The 21,628-nt window shown below is 41.3% G+C and overlaps 1 protein-coding gene across 2 annotated transcripts in view; it reads right to left on the minus strand.

The window, feature by feature from the left end:
* Positions 1 to 886: 886 nt before the first annotated feature.
* The window catches only part of SEC62 (SEC62 homolog, preprotein translocation factor), a 42,845-nt gene continuing 22,103 nt past the window's right edge, over positions 887 to 21,628 (minus strand). For both annotated transcript variants that reach the window (XM_069975222.1, XM_069975221.1), the window contains 7 exons: positions 16,011 to 16,119; positions 14,624 to 14,729; positions 13,891 to 14,095; positions 12,407 to 12,499; positions 8,820 to 8,880; positions 6,977 to 7,096; positions 887 to 5,646 (listed from right to left, as the gene is read on the minus strand). In XM_069975222.1, the coding sequence (XP_069831323.1) occupies positions 5,177 to 5,646; positions 6,977 to 7,096; positions 8,820 to 8,880; positions 12,407 to 12,499; positions 13,891 to 14,095; positions 14,624 to 14,729; positions 16,011 to 16,041 (1,086 nt within the window). In that variant the 5' untranslated portion in view covers positions 16,042 to 16,119 and the 3' untranslated portion in view covers positions 887 to 5,176. The remainder of the gene's footprint in view (positions 5,647 to 6,976; positions 7,097 to 8,819; positions 8,881 to 12,406; positions 12,500 to 13,890; positions 14,096 to 14,623; positions 14,730 to 16,010; positions 16,120 to 21,628) is intronic.

The following is a 21,628-nucleotide window of genomic DNA, read 5'->3' on the forward strand; positions in this document are numbered from 1 at the left end:
ACACTTTTTTCTCAAGGAGTGGCGGCAGATGTCTGGCAGTGGCTCATTTACCCCTCCCCTTTTAGAATACATGCTTGAGCATTATGGAAGTAATAGTTGTCGGCTAGCTAGTCACAATCATGGTTTCGCATGCAAGTAATGTCCAACAGATGCACAATGGTTTCGCCTGCATACGATTAGGACTTGCTATATAGCTCCTCTACTCTCGGAAGGTATATTCTGCCGAGTACATAAGTTGGTGCTAGAGAGAACGGGTAATACAATTTTTATTTAAAAATTAATTTCTATGTCACATGCCCATATGTTCAGGGACTTTGAGATTCAACATGCCCACTTCTTGTCCCCCCCCCAAGGTGCCCCTCATACAATAAGGTGTCACTGTCATTATAACTTCCAAAATCTTAATCAACAGTAAATATAATATAAAGCAAGTTAAATTCATTATTATTTTTTATATAGTTATCATTGAAAACACGGCACTTCCTGTGTGAACCATAATTTTCTCTACTGGCGGGCACTGGTAGCACAAGACTGGACCTGGATTTCTGGTAATTTTGCTTTGTTTTACAGCATGAAAATGAAAAAAAAGTAAACTTGCTATATATACATATATAAAATCACATCCCCTGCTGAATCAGAAAGTTATAAACGACAGTGACACTAAGATTTTCGGCCTAATCCAGAAGGGTCAGCCGAGTTTTGGGTGATGTGCACAGGCACCTGTACAAGACATAAAATTGACTCCCAACCACCACAGAGTTGACTTAATAATCCCTAATATTGTAGCCATGAATACCCAGTGTCTGGGTAGAAAGGGTCACTCTCTCTTCCATGTACAAGTTTATCATGAAAAGTCCCATTTCACATTAAAAATACAAATACGCCATTTGTCACCATTGGTTTTAATAAGCATAGTTTGACTTATACTTACATACATGGAATGTTGGCACAAACCTATGCTGTGAAAACATCTATTTTCTTACAATCCTCTTGCAGGATCCAGGCCAAGCTCTTCCAGATTTACTTTTCTCCATTCTTGAAGGCTAGTTATAATCCTGAGTGGGCCTGGAGCATGTGATCTGTCCAGATCCCTCAGAAATCTTAAACCACAGAACACTGTTTTTACAAATGAGTGTAAGACAATTTGCAAAGGTTTACATGTCTGTGTACAGAATACACTACATACAAAAGTTAGCAGTGAGTAGACTAACATTATAGTGGATCCTATAGGACCACACAGCAGAACAGTCATTGTCTGTTATTAATTCGACACCAATGACAATTTCCAATATGTTCAGCAAAAATAAGAAAAAAGGCCACCTCTACCAGGTGAATGGAAGGGATGCACCGTATGTTTTTCCAGTATACCTTAACATTACATAGAATTTTATGGCATAAAAAAACAGTTTACTGTGGAAAAATCACCAACATGTCATGAGCCTGTCAAATATAGAATTTAAGGCATTAAAGGTATAATAAAAAGGCTAATGCTAGTAAAGCAGATTCAGCCTGCATATATGACTGCCACTAGGTGACACAATGGAAACCAAGCCACACACCGCTTTGTACTGTACCTTGTAAGAGGAAATAGTTATACAGGCAAACCACCAATATAATGCCAAGACGTGAAATATCCCTGTCTTATACTACAGCGTCATGCCTGCAGTAATGCCTCTGATATTGAGAAAAGAAAAGAAACTGTCCCTGTCATAAAGCAACATTAAGTATCATGTGAAAGGGGCGATGTCTGTGCATCATAGCAGATACATATACATATACTTAGAACCATATCACATGCCAGTCAATATATGTTAACAAACAGTTGCAACAACCACCAATATTACAGTTTATTGAATCACAACCAACTTGAATGTTTGCACAGTTTTTTTTTTTTTTGCAATTTTTTTTTTTTTTTTTGCTTTTACAGGACTATACATTTGAGAACGGTGCCTCGATAGGTGCGCAGACTGGTACATATACATCATAACAATTCTCACTTCTTTTTATAGTCTACAGTTAATGTTTCAAAAAGGAAGCCCCGCATCCCCCCCATCTGTTCCTTTTCCACCATCTGGGCCTGCTTGGTGACATTCATTTACACAAATAAGAGCTACATATACTAAATTATAGGCATCATACTAAGATTAGGGAATATAGCACAAAGCAAACTGTCTAACTCTCCAGCAAATGCATCTGCATTATCTGCTCAAGTGATTGACATAAAAGACCAAGACAAGAAAAAAAAAAGAGGCGATACACATTCTTCTATAAAGTTAACTTGTGTAAAACAGCAAGTACACCCCTATTACAAGGTGCAAGGAAACATTAGCCAGCTGGCAGAAAAAGTACAGTATTTAGTTTGGTCAAGTAAAGGTGAGGATTAGCAAGGATCTGTTAGGCTGAAAGACTGCGGTCAGCTATAACATATACCAAGGCTGTCCAATTTACTTCCAGAAGGCGTCCCCTATATGAAGTCATATGTAAGGAGAAATATCAACTGGTATTAGACGTAATGTTCCAGTTTGATCAGCTTCTTTGTATGCAATGTACAAAAAAGTGATGTGAAAGAAGTGGGCTTTGTTAGATTCAGGTCTAAGGCTCTGTTAACACGCCTGTTCTTTTCCACCAGGTTAGCAAAGCACGCTGTAATGTGGAACCACTATTAGAAGAGATGAACGAACCTCGAGCATGTTTGGGTTTGTCTGAACCAGAGCATGCGGCATTGAATTATTGGTTGCTGAAGTTTTGAATGCAGCCCTAGGGAGTCCTAGAAAACATGGATACAATGGGCTGTATCCATGTTTTCTAGGCAGCCTTAGGGCCACCAATAATTAAATGCTCTGATTCAAAGAGGTTCACTCATTTCTTTTTATAGTCAATTGAGAAAAAAACATGATTCATCATGGATCACGTAAGAATGGTAGCCATGAGGCCAGCGTGTACACAGCTTAAAGTGTTGGTCATAAAAAAATTTTTTTAAAATTGAATCCCTCACTATTCTCTAGATATTGCTTGCCATGTGAAGCAAACAGCAAGACAGTGCACTTCACTACCCAGTTTGGAAATCAATCCATCTCTGTAGAGCTTCACTCCTGCAATCTTATAATGGAACTGGTCTCCTGCAATGAGAGTGATGGAGCACAACACGCTTCTCCTGGCTAAATCTAGAAATTATGGGGTCTCAGCACCAAGTCCCTGACTGAATCAAACTTTTGCCAAGTCTGTACAACATGTTAAAAGTTTCTATAATTAGATGACAGCACTTTAGGAGGTTCTCTACCCAAATTTATTTTTCACAAGATTATAGACGACATAGCAATAAGAATTGAGAGATCTGACTGGGTTCACAAACACTCCCCCATACCATTACTCACTTGCCACTGCTGTTTCAATGCTCAGCAGGTCCCTACTAATCTCCACTTCCAGATTCCGTCTCAGCACAAGGAGAAGCTTGATCAGCCAATCACTGACTGAGGCAGGCCACTGCTGTAGCCAATCACTGACTGAGGCAGGTTACCACTTTGGCCAGTCATTGGCTGAGCAGGCATTTCTTTAATGTCCAAATGGGACCAGGAAGCACTGATCAGCGACAGTGAGCATCAGAATGGCGGCAGCAGCAGATGTCAAGCAAGTAATTAAGGCTTAAAAAAAAAAAAAAAAATGAACCGCCCATTAAGTAAAGATATGGTATGGGTATACCATGCCCCATCATGTGTTTTCTTCCCTGAGCTCAGCCTTGATCTGAACACCTATGTAATCTGAGACAGACTGGTTACTAAGGAAGTGCTTCCTGACAACTCCCTATAAGACTATAGTTCTTAGGCAGTGTATCCTAGCAACTAGTGTCTCAGTATAATGCTGGACTGACATTATGCTGATACCAGAGAAGGGGAAGGCAGCTTGACATCAGTATCACCATTTCATTCCCTGTCTCTGCCTAGGATACCATCATTAAAATTAGGGGGAAAACCTTTTCAAACAATCTTCTCCTATTGAATCCGAGAATGTAGCATGATAAACAAGGATTTCCTAATATTCCACTCTTTAAACCTCATTTTTTGGTCGGTATTAGCGAAAATGATTGCGAGAAAATGCTTGACTGAAACTTTAAACCTATTGTGTTATTACTTAGACAAGTGCCTTTTCTCTTTGCGATCAGTCTTTAGACTTCTTCACATATAAGTGGGCACCACTATGGACTGGTCCTGCTTTGTGCGCTATAAATTTGTCTCATCGAAGAGCCTGACGTTTGGTTATTTGCAATATAATGTAACACGTGTAATACTATACATGGGAGACACTCCAGCTGCAGCACTGTTTGATCACGCTGACCACTTGCATATGTGAATGAAGTCTTAAACACCTGAACGGACCATTCAACCATTTTGTTGGACAATTCTAGTATATAGTCACCTGCATAAAGATTGATTCCACCCCTAAAAGTACCATTGATAGAAGAAAGACGGTACTTCTTTTTGCGCTTTAAAAGTAAAACAAAGATGGTGTGCTCAACTGTTACATAAAAGGGGTTGTCAATGATAGGTAAATGTTGTATTAAAAAAATCTAAACTTTAATATACATAGAGGGACAGATGGATTATGAATGTGTAAATATAGGGATCATCAAATTCAAAGAAAAAAAAAAAAAAAAAAGAATTCCAGTAGGCAACGGTGGAATAGCACTGTAATGCCAGGTGTGGAGGACACACTGACCTGATCAAGCATATATATATATATATATGTGTGTAAAAGAGAGTACCTCTTAAAAATATATTAATCATTAAATACTTTGCTACAATAGAGAGCTGCTGAGGTTTTATTCTCCTAACACTTCCTGAAATGAAGAGACCATATTGCATTGCATGCACTAGACCAACCACTATGTGCGGCATGCAGAGGCCAGAAAAGCATCATCTAACCCAGTGGCTCATATATGAAAGTGCACTAAGAGCAGGCAGGAGCTGAAGACCCTAGCATTTTGGTCTTTTAACTGATTCAAAAGAATGTTCGCATCATATTTGAAGCTGGAACTCTATATGTGTAGTGAATTTGATGATCCCTATCTATCCTGCATATCTGATAGAAGACAGAGAAGAGATGTGAATGTTTTGGTGATCACTCCACAGAAAAATTCTTTAGTACGCACATAAATCAGTCCTACAGCCTGGCCACTGCATTAAGATTTTTCAGGCAGGAGCTCTGACTCTGCTGTTACGTCCTGGTCTTCTTCCTCGCAGTCTCCTTCATCTGTCTGCTGTTCAAGTTCCTCTTTTGTGATCATTTCAAAATCATTGCCATTGCCGCTACTGTGCTGTGAGCCTTCATCCTCTCGCCTGTCACTGTCTGTGTCTGACTGCCGCTCTGGACCTGAACCTTCCGTGCCCGATCCTTCTGCTGCTTCAGCTATCTTAGTCTCATCTTCCTTCTTCTCGCTGTCAGATTTATCTTCACTGTCAGATTTTACAGGCTTTTTGGACTCTTGTTTATCATCTTTCTTCTGGTCTGCCTTTGGTCCCTTGTACTCGTGAGTATATAATGGTCGGAAAGAGTCGATGAAGCCAACGTCAGCGGTTAGGTTAGGCAGGAACCAGAAGTGGTGTCTTCCTCCAGTCAAGAGCCAAATAATAAGGAATAAGATGCATCGAGCTAAAAGTAAAACAGAAACATTATCAGGATAAAGCTTGGCTATACTGCAAAGTTCAAACTGCATACAGTCTGTATTGCAGTACATCATTATAACCTAATAAGTTGATTTCTTTACATAAGACAGTGAGAAAGAAGGATGTATGGCAGCGCAGAAATCCAGCATGTCACTGCATGGAGCTTTTTCAGGTGTGGATATCACAGATTCCTTAAAGGGGTTGTCCAGCGAAAATATTTTTCTGTCAAATCAACTGCTTTCTCAAAAAGTTATATAAATTTGTAATTTACTTCCATTAAAAAATCTTAAGTCTTCCCATACTTTTTAGCTGCTGTAGGTTATGCAGGAAATGTTATCAGTCTGACACAGTGCTCTCTGCTGACATCTCTGGCCAAGACAGGAACTGTCCAGAGGAGGAGAGGTTTTCTATAGAAATCCCCATAGAAAATCTCTCCTGCTCTGGAGAGTTCCTGTCTCGACCAGAGAGCACTGTGTCAGACTGAAAATAAAACATTTCCTGCAGGGCATATAGCCGCTAATAAGTACGGGAAGCCTTGAGATTTTTAAAAGAAGTAAATTACAAACCAAAATAACTGTCCAGTTGATTTGAAAGAAAAAGATTTTCTAAGGACAAACCCTTTAAAGGTGTTAATCAGCATTAGAAAAATACGGCCACTTTCTTCCGACTCTTGTCTCCAGTTTGGGTAGGGATTTGCAACTTAGTTCAACTGAAGTCAATGAAGCTAAATTGCAATCCACACCTGAACTGGGGGGGAAAAAAAAAAAAGTTGTGCTGTCTCTGGAAGACAGTTTTCCATGTTTCTCCAATGCTGATAACCCCTTTAGGTAAGGTGTGTCAGAATGGAGCACATCACTGTTTTTATAATCCACAAGAGAGTTGGACCACCACCTAATCAGATACTTATAATCTATCACATGGATAAGTCTTGGGCATAACCCTTTAAGCAATAGGGCATGAATGGAGCTTGGCACATTAGTGTCTAAATGTAGTAAATACATTACATTACACAATACATACATTTAAGCAGGTTGAAGTCACATTTTGACAAAAAGTATACAACCAAAAAAAGTAAATAAAAGTATTATAGCTCAGGTTCAACTTAGGTCAACAACCACCAACATGAATATATAATATTCTCCATCACCATTATATATAGAAAACAGGATGACAGATGGCTTGCTTCCAACTACTGAAGCAAGAATGAAAGATAAGTACCAAATATTCTTTCTTCCTATGCTGCACAGAGAAAATGTGTATACTGAGGACATCCAGTGGCAGTCTGTGGTAAAACAGCTAGAGATCAATAAACTTACCGACAGCGAGAAGAAGAATACTGGCCACAAAACAACCTGCTCCCACGCTGAGATAATAAACTCCAACACGCATTTCCGCTGGCCAAAGAGGAAAGAGGGTGGCGGCAATGACTGCGATTACTGCAACCAGGTAAGAAGCAGATTTACATTTACATCAAGGGCAGTAAATACCAGTCATTTAGGACACAAATACATGGTGTTGACACTACATCCTCCATAAAACTATTTAGCTGCCAGAAACAACTATTTACCACCTTCTAAAATTAATTTGTCAGCTCTAATTAATGTTCCAAAATGCTGACACTGTAAGATGCTGTTAGAACAAGGAGACACATGGTACCTTTTATATATCCAGCTGTGCTTCCAGGATGTAGAGACATGCTTTTATTTTCTGATACAAGGAGTCAGAGAGGCTTTCCTGAGCTCCTGAATAGCTGCACACTGGAATGCCTCCTCTCTCCATCCTCCCTGCTTGATTGACACCTGAAAGCTGAGTCCTGGCAGGGTCAGGTATGGACAGGAGGAGTAAAAAGGTGTTAAAGCTTGCTGCACTTCAGGAACTTGGGAAAGCCTCTGACTCTTCTTACCATATAATAAAAGCATTTTTCTACATCCCAGAATCACAAATATATGGAAAGGAACCTGTGTCTTCCCGATCTAACAGCTATCTAACAGGGTCAGCAGTTTAGAACTTGAATTGCAGCTGACAGTCTCTTCAAGTATTGATCAGGCTGATGCATTCAGAAATTCTATGAGCGTGTATCTTTTTGTCACAACTTTTATAGTACCATGGGTCTTGATAAGAAGCAAGAATCTTGGGCTTACTGAGAGAACAAAAGCATCTATAAAATGACTATTAAAGGCTACCTGTGGCTATAGTGCTCTCCTAAGACTGTCATATAGTTGCAGCGAGTTTCATGCATGAGCCCTATTAATTAAAAAAGGGCTTGTGCATGGAACTCACTGGACATGGCACATATCCATGGGAACCCAATCTTCCAGCGTCAGCTGCAACTGCACGCCAATCTGGAGAGAGAACCATAGTAGCAGGTAGCCTTTAAGGCATGGGTCTCCTCCAGCTGTTGCAAAACTACATTTCCCATCGTGCCTGGAAAGCCATATCCAAAGCTTTAGCTGTCCAGGCATTATGGGAGTTGTAGTTTCGCAACAGCTGGAGGGCCACAGTTTTGAGACTCATGCTTTAAGGGATATATCAGTAGGTGCAGAGAGCAGTTTCAGAAGTACACGATAAAAGGGAAACTGTTCTATGTGTCCTATACATTGGTGGATGAGTTGGTGCTCAGGACTACAATACATATTGACTACATATCTAGTGGATGTGAATCCATAGTCTGGTTGGGATGTAAATTCATTATTTATATTACTGTTCCTTATATACCAGTATAAGCAGCATCTTCTTGGTTGCCATTTAGTTTAAGGTTATGTTCACATGTACTGAATACACTGCAGATTTTATGCTGTGTAAATGAATGTAAATAAATAGCTGAACAGAGCATAAAATCTGCTGCATATACAATGTGTGTGAATGTGTCCTGATGCTCTTACAGTTATAATGCACCACGTGAATAAGTGACAGTAACATTTTGGCCTGCAGTGAGGACAGAGCTGCAGAAACACATGATGCCATATAGATCTCTACCTGTACCAAACCTTTCTTACTGTCCCATCACCTGGGTCTCAATTATTTCCGACTATGCTGTGAGAATTTCAGTGTCAGACCAAATGAGGGTAAAACCCTGTCTTGAGCTTACAGCAAGAAGTACAGAGCACATGTGACCTGTGCCAAAGTCACTCACAAAATGAGCGTATGAATGTTACTTACCCAGGATGAGGCCCATGGCAAAAGTTTTAAAATGGACTGGATCATATATCCACACATACACCTGGAAACATTTTAAGAATTTAGAAATGTAAAAATGTAAAAGATCCCAGCATTAATAGACACATTACTGAAGGAACAATGATATCACAGAGAACAAGTAAAAGTAAGGGGGGAATTGTACATAGCCTTTGTAACCTGGATATTCAGCCTTTGATGCTGACACATTGGCACAAAACATAAAACAGTTTACTAAGATAAAAGTACTTCTCTCTTGCTCATAGTACTGATAGGGAGGAGGGGGGAAACCTCCTGGTTTCTACATACATTTATCAATACACAGGTATGACAGGAGTGAATGCCTGGTGCATCTTCTGTGAAACTCATGTTTGCCTTTGTGGATTTGAAAGAATTACATAAAAGCTGTACCAATATGACAATGGTGCAGTGGCCAGATGTGTGTAAAGTTAGATAGGATTGCACAATGTTGTTTTTAGCATGTATATAGCATTTAGGAGGCAGCAAAGATGCTAGTCTGCATCCACCCTGCAGCTTAGCATAGGAAAAGCAGATACAGAGATGGGGTTTGCAGGGTGGTAACTAGGGGGGAAGATGGCATATACTAGTGGTACAATGGCCAGATATAGCGCTGCTCCTCATGTAGTCACACAGGACAGTACATCTTGAAAAGTCATCTAAATGGACAATTACACTTTAAGATGAGACATTATGCAATATGGACTTATCCTTGCAGCTTCAGGTCGGGTTCACACTTAGTAAAGACACCAGCCGTTCTGTGACCCGGCCTTGTCACAGAATGCCCATTGTCAGTGAAGTTCATCCCTGCTGGTACTGCAGTACCTGCCAGATGAACTTCATTTCTGTTGAATTGGGATTGGGACACCCGAATACACCCCAATTCACCATAGCACACAATGGAAAGTGCGGCCAGAGCTGCACTTTCCATTTTGTGAACTGACAGTTCTGTGTGGCTGCTATTCAATGATTAGCGGCTGCAAAATACTGACGTGTCAGTTTTTTCTGCAGCCTCTAGAAATCCCACCAGGAGAGTATACTATGTGTATACACTCCAGCCAGGATTCCTCTGACTTCAATGCAGCATACATTTTCTATTATTCACAATTTGCAACAACCCCCGTGATTAATAGAAAACATACGTTAGGTGAACATAGCCGAATAGTATTTATAGATATGAGGTTGTAACAGAATCGTCAAACATTACTTAAAAAATAAACAACACACTCTTCTCTAAAGGGTCGAAATATAGTGATATCTAGAGAAGTTGTCAGCATTGGGCATCCAGGACACAAAGTTAAAAACTGTGACGGAGCTTGAGAGCCAATGGCTCCAAGCCCTGCTGTTTACTTTCATAGGCCGCAGCCCACTACAACCCTGCCAAGAAAGCACTGGTCTCCAGCAAATGCAGGTGCAGTGATAATCATGCCAATCTATGTCATCTTCTAGATTGCTGAGGCTACAGCCCTGGACTAAATATACATAACATGACTTAACACTGGAAGAGGCCTGTAGCCTGAACTATTGGGTGCAACAAAGGAAAAATATTAGATTATTAAAAGTTATTTATCCCCACATCCACCGGATACTTGCTTATCGATGGGGTACAACTGCTGGGATACAGGATAACTACCTCTTCTGGGGCACTGCTGCACACGGGAAGAGGGTATTATTTGTGTTGCGCTGCTATTTTTTGGGCATTATTGGACACTAAAGGCAATACCTGCTTATCACATTTTTGGAGGCACTGTGTTGCTCAAATTACCACCAGTGGGCACTGAGCTACATAGGAACATGGGTACCAGCAGGATGGCTGTAAGGCCTGATTCACACAATGCTGTCCTCATCCGCAGTCCCCATTCGCATGGACCCATTCCCTGAGAATAGGGGATTTATGCTGCAACAATGGGACGCTCAATGGCTTGACTTTTTTTTTTGCTGCACTCATCACAGCTATAGAAATGAATGGATTATTATTCTGTCCACAATGGATGTGTGAAAGGGGCCTAAGGGCTCTATTACGCATAGCAATAATTGGCCAAATCAGGTTGATTTGGCAATTATCGCTGTGTAATAGAGTAAACGATCAGCTGATAAAACGATCTTTAGGTCGAGACCTCAATCGTCAGCTGCCAAACACGCATTGCTACATATAGCAGTAATACGCTGCGGGCGGCTAACGATTGAATGAACTGTTCATACATCACCTGTCCATGGACAGGTAATGTATCAACAGGGCTGCATGGACATTGTTACCGATGTCCATGCAGCTCTAGCTGAACGATAATCACGCCTGGTAATCGGCGCTCGTTTACATTATTGATCAGGCCGCCATCGTCTCGTCTAATAGGACCTTAAGGCATTGGAATGAGAGGTTTGTGTACAGAAGGTGGGGAACCTTAGACGTGTGGACAGCAAACTTTACAGATGGGTTGTAGCTAGATGATGTATCATATTTGTCATATAGTAATATTTGACTATATCTGATCAGTGCTATAGTCTCCTGTAGTAATATCCAACCTCTGACTACATCTGATTAGTGCTGTATTCTTCTGTATGTTCTGTAGTAATAGCCATTAAATGACTATAACTGATCAGCACACTATTCATCATGCCATAGAGGGACAGTGTGCAGCTGAGCCAGTGGAATCAGGCCTAGTCTGTAAAATTGGTCTTTGCTGCGTTGTGTTCCCGATCTTTTAGGATCCTAGCAGTGCCACAATCTCCCTTGTGACACTGCCTTATAATTAAATGGGTCTTAGACTTCTGTACCATACTGAAAGGATGTGCCATTATAACCTGTATTCCAGAGAGTTCAATATTACATGGTGGTCTCTGTAGCTTCCATTGAGTTTAAGGCTTCATCCACACTTCCGTGTGCAGTCCATGTGCTGCTCTCAGTTCAGGATCTTACTGTATATATTGAATTACGAAGCAAGGAGTCATGCCACAGAGGTGTTTATTCGGACCATATATCAAAGGCTGCACATGGATGTGTGGGCAAGGTGTAATGGAGAAACATGAGCGGCCACATTTCTTTCAGTATAAGCATAAAGATCTATGGTGGAATAATAACTCTTTAAACCAAAAGGTTTCAAACTGCATCCCTCCAGCTGCTGCAAAACTACAATTCCCATTATGGCTGGACAGCTAATGCTTTGGCTGTCTAGGCATGATGGGAATTGTAGTTTTGCTGCAGCTGGAGGTCTGCAGTTTGACAGCAGTGTTTTAAACCTATTTATAATGTTCCTGAGAATCTGTTATTCATAGATTAATTGATCATTGTAAAATAATCCAGAACATCTCTGATGGTGTGTTAACACAGACAGATTTCTCTGACAATATTTTTAAAGCCAAATCCTTTATGACCCGTTTCATGTTTATAGTCTGTTCCTGGCTTTGGCTTCAAAAATCTGTCAGATAAATGTGTGTAAACACACCCTTACCCTGACATCTAATAAACCCCACTGATTAAAGAAAAGTTACTCTAATAAACCTTATTTAGCAGTTGTCCTGAAGTCTATAAGTCTAAGAACCTTTCCTTCCCACCTCACCTCATTACCATCCAGGAAAACCTGATCTTCGTGTGGCTCAAGCTTGAACTTTCTCTTGGTTTCCTTTTTCTTAGGAGTTCCAGGAGTCTCATCCTACAAAAACATAAAATTTAGAAAGACACCTTTATTAGATCAATGCACTAAAAAGGAAAAAGCTGATTTTTTTCAGAAATCTTTTTAGTCATCTTTTAAGTGAGAAAACACACTGCAGAACTAAGCCCTGACACTTACTGTGCCGCATGCCACCTTTCACTCCGTGCTGGCTATTTAACCATTTAGATGCAGCTATCAAATTTGTCAGCATCATTTAAAGCGACTCTATACCCACAATCTGACCCCCCCCCCCCCCAAACCACTTGTACCTTCGGATAGCTGCATTAATCCAAGATCTGTCCTGCGGTCCGTTTGGCAGGTGATGCAGTTGATGTCCTAAAAAACAACTTTTAAACTTACCGCCTCGTGCCCTACGGGAGTATCTGTGCCCTAGCTTTGCCCCACCCCTCCGTCCCTCCTCATCATTAGGAATGCCACTGAAACATTTTCTCCATGCTGAGCATTTGCACAGGTGTCTTAACGATCCAGCCCATGTGCAAGGCTGACACAGCTGACGAACAGTAGGCAATCTGCCTGGAGCATTCCTAATGATGAGGAGGGCGGGGAGGAGGGACAGAGAGGTTGTGCCAGCCTAATGCATACACAATCTAGGCCACTCCCGTAGGGCACGGGGCTGCCAGTTTAAAAGTTTTTTTTCAGCACAATAACTGCATTACCTGCTAAACAGACCGCAGGACAGATCTTGGACTAAAAGCAGCTATCCGAAAATACATGTGGTTTGGGGGGTTAGATTGTGGGTACAGAGTCACTTTAAATAGTCTTACAGTACGTCAGCAATGCCGAACTCAGGCAGGCTGTGCTATAACAGTGCAGCTCTAAAAGACCAGAATGTACAGCATTTATCCGTATGAGCAACTAAATGACTGCTCATACAAGTCCCTCGGGGACTAATGCTTCAGTCACACGTCAGTATACTTTCACAGATCCATATTTTATTTGCAGATGTTACAGAGATAATGTCTCTAACGTCCCCAAAAATGCGGATCCCATAGACTTCTATAGGTGTGTCTGTGCTGCAATTGACGACTGCTGTAGGACATGTCCTTTTTCTTTTGCAGAACAGCAAAAAATGTGGACATGTGTATAGGTACATAAAAATCAATTGGACATAAATTTCTCTGCAGTTGCAGATCCACAGGGGTATAAGGGAAAAATTTTGCAGGCAAGTAAATGAGACTTTAGTGTATGAAATAAATATAAACAAAATGTCTCAGTAACCAGCAGCAGTGGGGAAACAGGGCAGGTAAGTATAGCTGCTTCAATATTCTCTCTGTAGCTGAAAATACCTCACAACCTGGAAAATCCCTTAAAGTGGTCCAAGCACTGGTATTCTTTAAGCCTAGGCCACAAAGGGATTTCAGTACACTTACCTTTTTACTTTCTTCTTTTTCTGCTTCTTTTTTCTTCTCTTTATCTTTCTTGGCTTTATCCTCCTTCAAAGTATCCTTTTTGCTCTTTTTCTCCTCTTCCTTAGCACTATCACTTTTGCCCTTCTCTTTCTCCTTCTTAACGTCTTTCTCTGGCTTCATTTTCATTACTTTTAATGCCCGATGAAAGAACTGTTTCTTAAGAAGCCTTAGAAAATACAAATACTGCATTAAATTATATTTTTATGATTTAAATTATAATTATACAACTGCATTTATATAAAATGGCTGGGACATCACAGGATACTATAGCCCTGTTTCCGACAGTGAATTAAATACTGTTACACTACCGTGGTGACAAAGTATTTATCTTATGCAATCACCTCACTTTAGCCTGCTGCTGCTGTTCAAGGCCCTTGACTCTATTTAGTGCACCTTTATATCAACATACTTAGTCCAATCCACTGAAAGCATGATCAATACCAGTGCTTCTCAATTCCAGTCCTCACTAACAGGTCTTGTTTTGAGGATTTCCTAAGTATTTCACAGGTGATATAATTATACTCAGTGCATCAGGTATTATCACAGGTGTCATTTGTATGGGATATCCTCAAAACCTGACCTGTTTGTGAGGTCTCAGGACTGGAATTGAGAAGCACTCATCTACACCATTTGGAGGCTACTGAGCCACATGAAATCTATACCAAAACCCACGATTCCTGATGGCAGCACATACTTGTTGCAAAAGTCGACTACAGACTCCCGGTTTGTAAACAAGGCTTCTTCTCCTTTTTTTGCTTTTGCCCATTTTGAGTCCAGAAGACAGTCCACCGCTTTGGACGCTGCATGGAGAGAATGAGTTTATATGTCAAGTAGATACGATAATTTAGATCATCAAATCAACTTAGCAAGGTGAGACATCACCCAAAAAGATAAAAGAATAACATCAGAAATATCAGAATCAAATGCTGTTGAAACAAAAGAAGTCATAAACAGCACATAATACTAACACAATAAGAACACAAAAGACGAATAGAGAAAACAAAAAAAGGAAAGTGGGGGATGTTGTGTCACCCTAGGTAGTGATGAGCAAAGAAGATCTGTTTTGCTTTGTAAGAAGCAAAACTGATTTGCGCTCATAGGAGTGGTGGTGTTTTTTTTTTTTTTAAAAAGAAAGTAGCTATGCGGTTTCTTATCAGATAACTCCTTTAAAAGGGGCTGAGCTAACTGAACAACCTCTTCTCTAATGAAGGCTGGGAATATTCATATATATCTCGCCTATACACATACTCACTATACACACATTCTTTTTAATCAGTGTAATATACAGTGGTACCTCGGTTCTCAAACTGCTTGGAACTCAAACTGTATTTTCAATAAAAGTTTCCTTTGGTTCTCAAACACTTTTCAGGCACCCAGTCTTGAAGTACTTGAAGTTAGCCCTGGTGAGGCTTCACATACAGTACAGTACTGTATAAGATTGCCGGAGTGCATATACAGCACAGTAGTAGTACAGTCAGTGCACCACCATCTCCCATCCCGTACACTACTGTATAAGATTGCTGTAGTACATATACAGTACAGTAGTAGAACAGTCAGTGCACCACCATCTCCCATAATGTACAGTACTGTATAAGACTGCTGCAGTGCATATACAGTACAGTCGTACAGTCAGTGCATCATCTCCCATCCTGTACAGTACTGTATAAGATTGCTGGAGTGCATAAACAGTACAGTAGTAGTACAGTCAGTGCACCACCATCTCCCATCTGTTACATTGCTGGGATGGGGGACTCTATACAGTACCGGAGGTGTGAGGAGTTAGTGACTCCTGTACTATAATTGCAGGTTCTGTCGAATGTTTCTTGTAGATAATGCACTGTACAGTTTAGTGCTGTTCTGTACTGTAGTGGTTATACTGGGCACTTTTGAATGTAATATATGGATACTGTAGGTAATTATTGGTGGGTGCTGGAACCAATTAAACACTTTTACATTATTTCCTATGGGAAAACACTGCTCGGTTCTCAAACTGCCTTCCGGACCCAATTACGTTCGAGAATCAAGGTGCCACTGTATAAGCTTTGAGCTCTTTTATAACGAGAAAGCATAATTACACTTACCAACAAAGTAGTCAACCCTGTGCCCCATCATGTTGGTAGACTTTGATGGGCAGTTGAAGCGCAGGTACTTTGCGATCGCCTTTTCATCTTTGGTCGGTTCACCTACCTCCTGTGGGGTAAAATAGAAGTATGTTACGTGTTTTAATTCATTCCTAAAACCCCATTTTTGTTATCTTTCTCTTACATGTTCATGGTATATGGCAGTTTATTAACAAAACGGTAAGTTTACATGCATTCCTGCTTTTCTGTGAGTGTCTGGGTGCTGGGAACTTTTTATAAAAGTTAAAGGGAACCTGTCACCCCCCGTGCCGGGGCAGAGCACGGCCGACCCCCCGCTAGAGACCCTTATACCTTCCCCGGAGCTATCACTGCCGGAAGCCCAGAGCGCGCACGTCAGAGATTAGACAAACGCTCATAGAGAATGACGGCTCCTGTCATTCTCTATGGGCATCGGACTCATCTCTGATTCGCGCGCGCTGGGCTTCCGACGGAGCCCGTCCCCTGCGATGAGTTGTAGTGAGTGGTCAGCCAGGGAGTGAAGCACATCACAGAATGCTTCATCTGGCTATAGCTAAGGATCAGAGTGGGTCTCAGCACTTAAAGGGGTTGTCCAGCGAAAAAAAATTTTCTTTCAAATCAACTGGTGTCAGAAAGTTATATATAGGTTTGTAATTTACTTCTATTTAAAAATCTCCAGTCTTCCCATACTTATCAGCTGCTGTATGTCCTGCAGGAAGTGTTGTTTATTTACATTCAGGACAGTGCTTTTTGCTGACATTTCTGTCCGAGTCAGAAACTCTCCTGAGCAGCAGCAAATCCCTATATAAAACCTCTCCTTCTCAGGACAGTTTCTGACTCCGCCAGAGATGTCAGCAGAGAGCATTGTTTCTGAATGTAAACAAACAACACTTCCTGCAGGACATACAGCAGCTGATAAGTATGGGAAGACATGAGCTTTTTAAACAGAGGTAAATTACAAATCTATATAACTTTCTGACACCAGTTGATTTGAAAGAATTTTTTTTCCCCTGGACAACCCCTTTTTAATGTTTTAATGGAGTCTATTAGTGACTGTACACTTTTTCTGTGTTTTGTGTGCCAGAAAGCTGAGAAGAAAGCTGCAGAGCTTCATGCACAGTGAACCTACCACTTCCTTGGGGGGATAATTTAGTGTTCTGCAGGCTTCTTCCTGTTCATAAAACCATCTGCACCTGCAAAGTCATGAACTGCTAGGCAATCTCAGTGAATATATGGGTATAAAATAAGTTAATCCTTTAATAGTACCACCTGAATGGGAAGATAGGATTAAGTCTCTGTCAGACACTCGGCCCCTGCTGTCAGGGAAAATACTGAAAAACAATGGATGGTTGGCCGGTCCCACTGAAATTGGTGGGCTTGGCTGACATTGATCTAAGGGTTAACAAAGGTATCAGCTAATGGGAACTGTACAATGATCAGCACCTATCACTGTTAACAGGTTCAAGGGGTAACATAAGGGATAAGGGTATGATCAGCCTAGTTTATCTCGAAGTTTGCTCTATGTGTATGCTGAATTGTAATACACTGTGGATTATGTTGCTGCTATACAAAGGACATGAACAATACTAATGCTACGTTTACACGGAACGATAATTCGCCCGATCATACAATTAACGAAGTCGGAGTAACGATTTTTTTTTCATGACGATCAGCGTTTAGATGGTACGATATATCGTAGGGAAATTCGTTATGCGGTCGCTTAAAGCCTATCTCACACATTGGTTAAATCAGCGAACGACTGTTCACATGGAACGATCTGCGAATTTTTGGCGAACGATCAATGACGATTTGAGAACTTGTTGAAAGATCAAAATGAACGATTTCACACTTGCCGTTTGCTCGTTCGCTCCGTTAACATGTACAATTATCGTTCGAATTCGTTTGGCATGGCGAATTTGCGCGATAATCGTTCCGTGTAAACGCAGCATGAAGACGGCTAATAATCGATTCATGTAATAGAAGACAACGATCAGCCAACATTCACAATGCCAGCTGAAACACAAACAGACAGCCTGGCAATGATCTGCTGCCATTGCTCCATGTAATAGGAGCGGTGGCACCAGATCGCCGCTATGTCCTGTGGGCTCCCCGCATCCAAAGATCGTCCGAGGAGCCCCCTGCATAATGGGGCCGTGTAATAGGGCCCTAAGGCAGGCTTCGAACTGTTCACTCCATTAGAGTGGGAACTGTATTCACTCCATTAATGGTACATGATGGAATCCTGTTCAAAAAAAAAAAAAAAGTAAGTATGCCAACATATACCTTGGTGAACTGACAGCAGGTTCATTCGACTTAATTGCCTGAACAAAGTCAACTAGTGACACTGCTCCGGCCATTTCCCATATGTATACGTTTATTTAGCAGGATTTATGGCATGTTCTACAACACTTGTACTCTTTCCTAGGTCTAAGATGTCTGGGGCAGTGCTCAAACATCTCTATACCTAAAGTAAGTTGTAACAGCAATTTGAACCTAGCTTAAGCCCTTAATGTCTGAGCCAATTTTCAGTTTTGCACTTTTGTTTTTTCCTCCTTGTGTTTAAAAGACCATAGCGATGTATTTTTTCACCTATAGACCCACACAAGCCCTTAATTTTTTGCACCACTAATTGTACTTTGCAATGACAGGCTAAATTTTTGCATAAAATATGTAGCGAAACCAGAAAGAAAATTATATGTGTGGTGCAATTGAAAATAAAAACACAACTTTATTTTTATTGGGGGGGGTGTAACGCCGTTCAACCTATGGTAAAACTGACAGGTTAGGTTACACATGTTCCTCAAGATGTTACGATTACAATGATATGCAACTTGCATAACTTATTTTATCGGACTGCTTTTAAAAAATCTAAATGTTTCTTAAAATCGCTCTATTATCATCCTTACAGCGCTTTTATCCTTTGGTCTATGGGATAGTGTGAGGTGTAATTTTTTGCGCCATGGTCACTTATTACAATTTTTCTGAATTTGATGCGACCAAAAATGCACAATTTGCAGTTTGATTTTTTTGGGGCTTATGCTGTTTACCGTGCAAGATCAGGAATGTGAGAATTTACTAGTTTGGGCGACAATGCAAGCAGCTATACCAAATATATTTATTTACGCAAGCAGCTATACCAAATATATTTATTTTTGTTAAATGGGAAAAGGGGGGTGATTCATACTTTTATTAGGGGAGGGGATTTTATATTAATAACATGCACATTAATTAGAAGTCCCCCTGGGGGACTTCTAATACAACTACACTGATCTCCCATAAAGATCAGTGTAGTATGCATTATACAGCACCGTTCCATTAGATGCTGTATTACTCTGGTCTGCAGCAGACCAGATGCATGGATTGCCAAACTGGGATCAGCGTCAGGCCGGCTCAGAAAAAAGGGATCTCCCCTTCGTGATCACATCATGGAGGGGAGATCCCACCACTAGACACAAGGGATGGCGCTCTGCATGGCTTTTAAATGCAGCTGTCATGTCTTTCCTGGGGATAGGATTTCTGTTTTAGGGTGCGTCCACACAATCCGCACAAAGAACTTCCAGTGGATTCCGCTGCTCGTTCCTGCTTGAATCTCCACCTGTCCCATAGACTCCATTCTATGCTCAGGCAGATTCTGCCGTCCGCCCAAAGAATTGACATGAGCGGATTCCGTAGTGTGAACACACCCATATTGCTTCACACGTAACTGATCCGCAGCAGAGTTGGTCAGGATGCCAGGAGTCCCGAAGCAAGCAGGAGCGTGGACTGGTAATTGGCGTTTACATATGGAGCTTAATTGCAAACCACACCTGAACTGGAGACAAAAGAGAGGGGAAAGTGGCCATGTTTTTGTAGCGCTGGATAACCCCTTTAGGGTACGTTCACACTTACCAGATCCGCAGCGTATTTTCTGCTGCGGATCCGCAGCAGATTTCATTTAAATAACTGAACACAGCATCAAATCTGCACCATCAAATCTGCTGCAGATCTGCTGCGGATCCTGTAGGTGTGAACGCACCCTTAAGGGATCCTCAGTGGATTTCACTGCAAACTGGCTGCGTGAAATCCGCTGCAGATCAGTTACTGGGAACCCACCCTTATTAGATTATGAAAGATGGCTTTGTAATGTGCTAGATAACTAATATATAGTTATATGCCTATGAGAGTGATATATAATCTGTACCATAGGTGCTGCAGTCACTATGGAGCTTTCTTTACTACAATCTGCCCATACTAGGCATGCTGTGAGGGCAGATGACATCACTTCCTGTACATGCCCACACAGTTTAGGAGCACTGCAGATGGTGAGTAGAGGAATGGGGCAGATTGTTGCCAAAGCTTAACATAAAAAATAAGGACACATGATGCCAGGTGAGCTTTAAACAAAATGTTTGTGGTGCAGTTTTTGAAGCCAAAGCGGTGTAAAGGAAAGACTGAGATGTCTTCATCAGAATGTCTGACCTCATCCCCACTGCTAAGATAACTTATCCCAAATGGGAAAAGAACGTATAAAAACTGAGTCAATTTACTCAGGGTGTTGGTTTGAAACCTCAAAGAACTGAATGTTATTTTTGTTGGGAAGGCCAAAGGAAAAATTAGATTTAAGGAAAAAAAAAAAAAAAGGTATTAATGAGAACTACAGAGGATTAACCCTTTCACGGCTCCGCATATTCCCACAGATGTTGCAGCTGGGCCTGGACATTCTGCCAAAGCTGACTCCTTATTAATGCTGACCTGGTGATAAATCTGGTGACCGGGCAGGCCAAGGAAGTGCTGCAATCTGGCAGAGAGATGTATAGGGAACCCTTGCTGTGTGAGAGAGCATTATCCTGCTGAAACTGCCAGCTGGAAGGCCTGCCATGAGGACTGTCCTGTACATCACTAAGCTGTAAGGGCGGGTTCACACTACGGAATTCTCGTGGACAATGTCCGCGGAATTCCGTCAGCTGTCCGCCCGCACATCTGGGCGCCTTTCCGCCGGCCCCATAGACACCATTCTATGGGCCGGCGTATTCCGCTATACGCAGAAAGAAGTGTCATGTCACTTCTTTTAGCGGATCGCAGAATACGCCGGCCCATAGAATGGTGTCTATGGAGCCGGCGGAAAAGCGCGTGCCCATGCGGGCGGACAGCTGACGGAATTCCGCGGACATTGTCCGCGAGAATTCCATAGTGTGAACCCGCCCTAAGGGTACGTGCACACTACGGAATCGCCGCATATGCCCTGCAGCGGATTCTGTCACTCGTACCTGCACGTGGCGGCGCACATCTCTGCCTGTGCCATAGACACTATTCTATGCATGGGCCCTATTACACAAGACGATTATCGTGTGAAAAATCGTTAGATCGAATTTAAACGATAATTGTTCTGTGTAATTGCAGGCAACAATCGAAAAATCGTTAGTATGTCGTTGATCGTTGATTTAGATCTGAACCTAAAATTATCATTAATCGTTCGCTGTAATTCCACGTTCGTTAACTCAAGTTCCGCATTTTTTCACTAATCGTTCAGTGTAATAGCACATTGTACATTGTTTTTCTGAGATCAGAAGGAATAAACGATCATAGTAACGATCATATCTAACAACCATCGTTCTGTTTAA

The sequence above is a fragment of the Dendropsophus ebraccatus genome, chromosome 6, assembly GCF_027789765.1.
Source record: "Dendropsophus ebraccatus isolate aDenEbr1 chromosome 6, aDenEbr1.pat, whole genome shotgun sequence".
Classification (NCBI taxonomy): domain Eukaryota; kingdom Metazoa; phylum Chordata; class Amphibia; order Anura; family Hylidae; genus Dendropsophus; species Dendropsophus ebraccatus.